The sequence below is a fragment of the Sinocyclocheilus grahami genome, unplaced genomic scaffold, assembly GCF_001515645.1.
Source record: "Sinocyclocheilus grahami isolate Dianchi unplaced genomic scaffold, SAMN03320097.WGS_v1.1 scaffold148.1, whole genome shotgun sequence".
In the NCBI taxonomy this organism is placed as follows: Eukaryota; Metazoa; Chordata; class Actinopteri; order Cypriniformes; family Cyprinidae; genus Sinocyclocheilus; species Sinocyclocheilus grahami.
Genome location: NW_015505327.1, coordinates 1412945 through 1422189, shown reverse-complemented (window position 1 = coordinate 1422189; position 9245 = coordinate 1412945). Strand labels below are relative to the sequence as shown.

At 38.7% G+C, this 9245-nt stretch overlaps 1 protein-coding gene across 1 annotated transcript in view; it reads left to right on the top strand.

The window, feature by feature from the left end:
- LOC107591922 (SEC14-like protein 1) overlaps positions 1–9245 on the top strand; it is an 81352-nt gene that overhangs the window by 59646 nt on the left and 12461 nt on the right. Inside the window, exons 7-9 of the mRNA XM_016281206.1 lie at positions 514–760; positions 1998–2107; positions 2556–2745. Of these exons, the coding sequence (XP_016136692.1) occupies positions 514–760; positions 1998–2107; positions 2556–2745 (547 nt within the window). The remainder of the gene's footprint in view (positions 1–513; positions 761–1997; positions 2108–2555; positions 2746–9245) is intronic.

Genomic DNA, 9245 nt, shown 5'->3' with positions numbered 1-9245 from the left:
GAAGGTTAAAAAAAAAAAAAAAAAAAAAAACCAAAAACAAAAAAAAATCCTTAGAAAACCAATAGGGCCCTGCGCCTTTCTGGCTTGGGCCCTAATAATCCTCTTGCTATCGTCAAAGGCATCAACCGCAGGCGATATCTCTGACTATCATCAATACACGATATTATTATTATACCCTATTTCAGTTGTAAGTCGATTAACTGAGAGGTCAGAGTTTAAATACTCAGTAGAGATCTCTTTTAAATTTTTTTTTTTTAAAGGATTTTATATGCGTTTCCATAGATAAATTCCAATTTCAGAACTGTCACGTCTTTAACAGAGGGATGTCACATCCGTAACAGTGTTTTTTCCTCCAAATTGCGAAAACGGTTTGTGCATTGTAATTCACAGAAAGTCTGTTGCTCACATAAACTTTTTTTGCCACATCTGTAACGCATGTGTATTGAAATCATCTAAAAAAAGAGTAAGTTGTGAAAAGTGAAATGTGAGTGATGTGTTCTTATTTCTCTATAGGGTAAGGAGATTATTGAATACTACCTGAGGGAGCTAGAAGAAGAAGGTATAACTTGTGTACCTCGGTGGAGCCCTTGCCCACCATCACCCACAAAGCCAGTGGTGCCACTTGTTATTCCTGCATTGCCTATCACTCCCACAATCTCCATTGAAGCCCCTCCTGAGAGAGTGAATGAGATTCAAGGGTGTAAAGAGGGCAGCAGTCCTCCGGGCAGCCTGAATGACGCCCTTGTAGCCAGTCCAGATGGTTAGTACCAACACTGTTACCACTCTGACCTTTTCTACACTCTAAAAAAATTATGCGTTAGCTAAAAAAAAACAAAAACAGAAGAACTTAATCATTTGTAACAAACACATTTTTAAGTTGATTACTCAAATAAATTAAGTTGCTCCAACTAATGGATTTGTGAGCCTGGAACCAATTTATATTATCTTTGTTTCTGTTCAAATTCACAGCTATGGCACATGCTAAATGTAACTTATTTATTTATATTTAATTAAAAAGTAAGATGTTACTTGTCACTGGCAGTAGCGCAGTCATTGCCAATAGAGTCAATGTAGTGTTTACCTTCATGTGATCTACTCTTCAGCAATGGTAACCACAAAAACTTAAACATAACAAAAACTCTTTTAAATGTCAAACATAACAGCATTAAACACTAACAGGTCTTTCCCTTCACTAAAAAAACCCCACATAAAATAACACTTAATTTCAACATTTACTCTCCTTATCCAGTCCTATGCAAAGCGTGCTGGAAACTAAAAATCCACTACCCAATTCCAAAAGTTAACAAGACAATATTATTGAGTTACTACAACTTAACTTTTAAAGAAATTCAATTAACGCAGAAATTTGAGTTTAATTTACGCATAATATTAAGTTACACTGTGTTTACACCGGACAAACAACAATAAAACCTATTATGCTGTCTACACTGGATGCGGTTCGGCACAAATTCCCGACAGTAAACTGCTGCTGCGTTCTATTTATGACGTACTGACCCAAATTTCATATGATTTTCAACAGTCGCTTTGTTACGTCCAGTGTAGACAGACTTTAGCTGTTGCGGCACGGCGCGAAACGACAACTCTAGCGTCCGGTGTAGACACGGTGTTAATGTAATGATCAACATTATTATGTTAATTAAACTCAACTAAATTATGTTTGCAACTTAAAAGGTTTAATTAAATTATTACATTTGAATTTTTAACTTGCAACCATGCATTTATTTAAGCTGTGGTAACAGGTCATTTTTTAGAGTGTACTTAATATTGTAGAACATTCTATTCATTTTACTTCCCTTTTGTACTTTGCCTCAAAACACATCTATACAACAAATAAAGCATACTTCACTTTATTAAAACTTAGCGTTAAAAGAAAATTTAATTTAAAGTTAGTTTGGGAACATTTGTTCAGTTTAACTTTTCATACAAACAGTTACTTAAGGTCTGCTAGATATAAATTTGATTCAATCTATGTTTAGATAAACTGGATGCAGACTACATCAAACGGTATCTGGGTGACCTCACACCCCTTCAGGAGAGCTGTCTGATTCGCCTGCGCCACTGGTTACAGGAGACACACAAGGGCAAGGTGAAATGTGCACACATATTCAGCCTTTTTGATGTTCAATCTGATGGATCAATATCTATTGACGTGATTAATCCACTGATATGTGGACATTGAGATTATTGGCATCGGCTGATAACTCTGCCTGCATGTATGATAAACCAGATGCTTTAACCTTGGTATTAATGCATAATTACATATATATAGATATTAGGTCCATCTAATAATTATTAGTCTAATTATTAGAGCCATCAATTTAATACATTAGTTTTGTATTATGTAATAAAAAGTTATTTTTCTCCTAAACTGCACATAATTTATGTAATAAGGGCGTATATTTTTTTGAAGCATAGCACCATGTATTCCGAAAATTCACCAATGATCAGTTTTTTTACGATCTGGTCAAATTTAGTTAGTGGCAGTCTAGAAACCCACCTGTCTAGCTTACTTGTTGATCCTCCTGTCCTCTCAGATCCCAAAAGATGAGCATATTCTACGGTTCCTGCGTGCACGGGACTTCAACATAGATAAGGCACGGGAGATCCTTTGTCAGAGTCTGACCTGGAGGAAGCAGCATCAGGTAGACTACCTCCTGGATACCTGGAGCTCTCCTCAGGTGTTGCACGATTACTATACCGGAGGCTGGCATCACCACGACAAGGGTGAGTGAGCACGGTGATGCCCTGTCAGCTAAAGGTATTTCTGTCAGGACCACTATCGTCAAAGATAACTTACAATTAGCATACATTTTAGGTTGGGGTTATGGTTCTGTTCTGGGCAACATTCCCTGCCCATCCATGCAGCCTAGCATGGATAGGAGCAGGGAGAGCATAAATAACCCCCCAAAACAAACCATATGCTGAACGCCCCCCCCCCAACCACATGCTGACAGCAATCTAACTGAAAATGCCTTGCAGAAGGAGAGTGGCGGTGAAGGGGTGCTCTTCTGCTATGAGCAGGTTGTCCCTTTGGGAGGACAGTGGCATCGAAGGGGTGCTCTTCTTTATAAGCAGCTAAGAAGAACAGCAAGCCGCTTACCGGAGGAGTATAGCAGCGAAGGGATGCTCTTCTTTATAAGCAGCAAGCCCCTTTAATGCAGTACCTGAAAAAGATTAAAGATGCAGAAAACCTACAAGAATTGCAGCCTAGTTTGCCAGTTTGCAGCAAACACGGCGTACTTCAGCCGTAGAAGCGAGCAAATGAACTGGTTCAGAGATCGCAGATTCTACCTGGCCTAAAGCTTTAGCATCCATTTAAAAACTCTATAAAAACAGCATATAACTCAAATCATCTCATGAGTTTACAGGTTTGTCGCCTCCCATTGACATTTGCGCTCATTGTGAAGTCCTCGATCTGATAACCCGCGTGAGTATAGACAAAATTCCTTACCAATACACTCGATAGCTTTTGTGCAACATGCATGTCGCTTGCTTAATCACAGCATGTTGCAGTGGTCAGAGAAACCTAAAGAAATAGAATTCCCAATAATCAGATGCGCCATAAGCAGCAAGCATATTTCAAGAACAATTAGATACATTAGCTTTTTGCTGTTGCAAGTTTACCTGGATACCAGCACTTGCAGTAACAACCAATAGCTTAAAGAAACAAGCAGGTCTAGCAAAAAGCATTATACTGACACTAGATAAGCCAAAAATTCCTTACCAATACACCAGATAGCTTTATGCAACAAGCATGTTGCTTGCTTAATCACAGCATGTTGCAGTGGTCAGAGAAACCTAAAGAAATAGAATTCCCAATAATCAGATGCGCCATAAGCAGCAAGCATATTTCAAGAACAATTAGATACATTAGCTTTTTGCTGTTGCAAGTTTACCTGGATACCAGCACTTGCAGTAACAACCAATAGCTTAAAGCAACAAGCAGGTCTAGCAACAAACATGATACTGACACTAGATACGCCTTAACAAGCAAGCAAAATCCCAATAGCTTTAAAGCAAAGACTTTTTGAAATAGCATAGACTGGGGCAGCATGCCCTTACAGAAGAAGAGAAGCAGCGAAGGGGTGCTCTTCTTTAATAAGCAGCTGAGAAGAGCAGCAAGCCCCTTTAGTGCAGTACACCATAAGGTCAGTACTCGAAATTTAGGCAACAGGCATGTTGCCCTTATCCAGATAAACGTTTGTATTAATAACCTTAGTAGCAAAATCTACAAACTGCGCGTTAAGTATCAAGCACGTTATCGATACACTAGATAGCTTTAAGCAACAGCATATCACTGACTAAAACACAGCGTGTTGGAAATAATAGTCGGATAAGTTAATGAAACCGCATTCGCAATACTAGATGAACCTGAAACAGCAAGCCTATTTCATATCAGACAGCCTTAAACAACATATTTAAAACAAGGCTCGCTGTGGTGGTAAGTTTAACTGGGTAATGTTACCAGCGTGTCAAAATACGACAGCATGCCTAGCAAACGTGTTACTGAACAACTAGCCTTAAACCATGAGCAATATTTGACGATAGCATATTTGCCAACATAGCATTGGGCAATGAGAATGAAATAAGAAAATTAGCTTAGCTTCATGAAGACATTCAGAGATGAAAAAAGGGTGAAATGGCCAGTTGTTACGTGGATGCTTTAACGCTTCTTCATATCTTGCTGCTTCCAGCGGGGAAAGCAGATCTCGTGTTAAAGTGTTGTTGATGCAGTCACATTAGCACAACTTCAACGATGAATTGCGGGCAAAGAGTGTCAATTGTGAGAAGCAGTTGCTCGCTCAGGTCAATTGCAAGTCTATCGGCTTATCAATCAATCAACGTGGCGAGTTCGCTTTCAAGTTCACAAACTTAAAGGTCCCATATTGTACACTTTTCTGGAGTTTTATTTGAGGTTTTGATGTCCTTAAGAATATATATTTGTGGTATAAGTACCAAAAACCATCTCAATATATTTTTACAGCTCCTTTCTCGGGAGCTCTGCTGAGAACAGGTCGATTTTGATCTGTCTAATTAATATTCATGAGCCTCTCTTCTGATTGGCCTGTTGTTTTCTGAGTGACACATGGCCAGGCCAACCACAGGTAACTAGGGTCAGTGACGTCACAGCGCTAGCTGGAGGCAGCAAAACAAAGGGGAAACTGGAGGCGGCCCATTCAAACCAGGCAGGTTCGGCTACATGAGCTTAAAATATCATCTTGTTGTGATGTTGGGTGCCAGAATCGACGTAATACAGCCTCATATTAGAAATTTGATCGCATATCTGCTACCACTGCCAGACAAAAAACCAACAACAGCTGTGGTTAACCGCGATAAAAACGAGCAGACTGGACAGAAAGGATCGTCAAAAATGCTCACGTTTGCAGTGCGCACACTTATCAGAAAAGGTTCAATAAAATAATTTGTTGTTATGGGCGCGTCTACAGATTTACTGCCAGACAAAAAAAACGACGACAGCTGTGGTTAAACGCGATAAAACGAGCAGACTGGACAGAAAGGATCGTCAAAAATGCTCACGTTTGCAGTGCGCACACTTATCAGAAAAGGTTCAATAAAATAATTTGTTGTTATGGGCGCGTCTACAGATTTCTTGCCATATGTCTATATTTCTTGCATTGGCTGGAACAATAGTGTAGCTGTAAAAATTGTTTCCTGCTGAAATTGAAATGTATATACATCTTCCTCATGACTAGATAGACACGGTGAGTTTGTCTTTACTATACACATTAGATGTGATCCACCTCATAGTAACAATCCTGTCAGATCGTCCATCCTTTGAGTGAGAGTGTAACGTTACAGGTCGGCCTATCTGGTTTCGTGGTTAAAGTGAACTTTTTCGACATGTTTCCGTGTTGTCCTTGCTCAGCAAAAGCATGGACGCAATGTTGTCTGGGGGTTTGGCAAAAGGAGAGTGGGACGGTGGGCGGTGCTCGGGGTGGTGACTGAAGGCAGTGACTGTGTAGTTCTGACATCAACTTTTACGGAAGTCACAACGGTTCATGAAAAATAGCTAGACCTTTAAGCAGGCTGTGTGAATTTGACTGTGGACTGACTGTTTTGAAACTTATATGGTAGTAAAATAGCCCCTAGACCTCAGTAATCGTGAAAAAAGCCAGGAAATTTCAGTTTTGACAATATGGGACCTTTAAATCTGGTGAGATACTTTGTGGGGAAACGAACCCTTGTCACAAAATTCCTTATTTAACACTTCCTATAGAGGTGGAATTCGCCGTCTGATTAGCTCCTGAGCAAAGCGATAGCTGCTGAATAATGACTGAAAGGACCTTATAAAGGGAATTATGATTGCCGTCGTATTCCTATAGGTAGACATGGATCAGCTGAGTGTCAGCTGTAGCGAGCTTGACTAATGTGACCTGCCAGAATTAATTCTACGCTCCATTTCTGTCATTCATGCATAGCCAATACATACAGGCCTACTGAAATGTTTATTCTATGACTGTCAATTTAACACGTTAATCTAATGAATTAGTTATGGGAAAAAATGTGTTCACCCTGCCCCACATGCGTTATCTTACATTTTATAAGGTGTGTTCGACTTGAAGAAGTGCTGCTCAGTCCGATCAGTTTATGACATCAAAGTAATGGGATTTGAAAGCATGCAGAGCCATGTGCTTTTTCTATAGCTCTCGCAGTACTTAGATGTCATACACCATAACACCAATCAGTCTGCGCAGCTCAACATCTCAGTGCGTAATATATATATATATTTTGTCCCTAATAGAGTGCAAATGTGATGTTGATTTTATACAACAGTTCAATAAATAAGAACTTAAAATTGTGATATATTTTAGACACAATATTGTCTGTATTTGCGGAGTTTTGCCAACGCAAATATTAAAGCTACAGCAGAACTTTTTTACATCTCCAAGCAACACAATTTCTGAACGAATCTGCATTTTGAACGAACGAACGAATTAATTATTGACTCAATGACTTATTCATTATGACAATGGTTCTTAATCCTGGTCCTGGGGACCCCCGCTCTGCACATTTTCTATGTCTCCCTTAGACCTGGGACACGCTAGACTATTTTCAAAACCATGGGAGACCACAGACATGAAGACAGTTTCAACCGATTTTTAGGCTTATAGTCTTCTGAATGCGCACATTAGATAATTTGACCCCGATCGGTCGGGGGTGCAAATTGGGCATACAATTGACCTTAAAATCTTCAAATGTTTGGCCAGCCTTATCTGACACTCAGGCTGCAATTACACTTGGCATTAACATGCGACCTGTATCCATATGTTGTCCACATACACACTGAAAAGACGATTGTAAAAGCGCTTCTGATCAGAATGTTATCCTATCAGCGTGTCCTGGTCCAGAGGTAGTCGAGGACGCATTGTGATCGGATCTCAGTGTAATGTAAACGCAATCCAGCCAACATGTCTGGATTCGCAAATCGATGTCACGCAAAACCCCGACCCCTCTCTCCCGAACTGTCAGAAGGATACAGAACAACAGAGCAACAACAGAACCTGAATTCACACATCTGAATTATCACGCACCTGCAGTTGTTGCGCCGCAACAGTGTGAGGCTGTCTACACTGGACGCGACAAAGCGACCGTTGCAAATCATTTTAACTTTGTGTCAGTACGTCATGAACAGAAGGAGGCAACAGTTTACTGTCTATGGCAAGCTTTTTTAGCATTTAAAAGTTTGTTTTGACTATCCATAAATATAATTTAAGATAGGAACAATTGTATTTTGACGAGTCATAATTATAATTCGACTAGACACAATGACAATTAGAGATATCTGCAATTATAATTGCACTAGTAAGTAATCGGATTAGAGATATCTCTAAATACTTTGACTAGTCAAAACTCCATTTAAGATATCTGTAATGACGTCATAAATATCTTCAATAGGGCATCACACATACGCAAAGGTAACTAGAGATATCTCTAATTCAGTTTCGACTAGTCACAATTATATTTTAAGATATCTGAATTGTACCTGCTCCTAGTCGAATGTGCTGTTGTGTGACGTGAGACTAAATTTACTCCGCTCCTCCCAGAGTCCTTCCCCGACTAATGTTTAGTGCTAACTGCTAACAACAGTGGTCTGCTTTTCTTGTCACGGAGAGAAAAGCTACTGGATGAAGTGCTTCAGGGATTTTTATATATAATTTTTTATATATATAATATCTGGATGCAGCCTTATGTGGTAAAAGGTCTCCAGCGTGCATGTATGTATAGCGCTGTGATTTTAATTGAATCATGTTGCAAAACGGACCAAATGCAGTGTAATGTTCAATAAAGGCAGAAAACCGCAAACTGCTCGTCAGAATTAATTTATTATACATTTAGACATAATGAAGAACAATGGAATTATACAACAAAAACACGAAAAATAGTAGAAATAAATGCATGACGGACAAGAACAATGCTTCATAATCAGATGCAGTCAAAAAAGGTGATGGCTGATTAAAAAAATTACAATTGAATAAAAGTTTAACTGGCATTGATGACATTTATTAGTAGGTTACATTACGCTGTGTATGGATTCAGGTTTACTTGTGTCGTTATGGCAGCTTGTTTCCGGCATGGAATAAAAAATAAAAGTAATTTGCAGCTTTTTATCTTACAATTTTTTTCTCAGAATTGCGAGATATAAACAATGCGAGTTATAAACTTTATAACTCACAATTCTTTGCATTGTGTTTAGCTGTATCTTGCAATTCTGAGAAAAAAAGTCAGAATTGTGGAATAAAAAGTCGCTATTTATTTATTATTTCTTTATTTAGTGGAGAAAATGAGCTTCCATAGGAAATAGCACACAAGGTGGGACTATTGCATTTTATTATAGCAAGAGATCCATGATAATGATAATCTGCTGTGTTCAATGATGAGCGCCAATGTATTCTTTTAACATTATATAAAATGTTGCAACAGCTGACATGAGGTCTATACAAATCCTTAGCTACTGATTTTACATGTTCATTTGTAAATAAAGGCTAACACAATTTAATCCACAGCACACTATATTACAATATAGAATAGGACAAAAGCCTGTCTGAGTCCTCTCTGTGTAGTCTATCACTTTTACACATGCTCCAGCTACATTTTTATTTCCATACTTTTGAATTACTTCTGTATAAAACAGTTTAAAATGACCCAAAGACGCAGGACCTTTATTATACAACTCTTAGACAAAATGGCGGATGACAACAGTT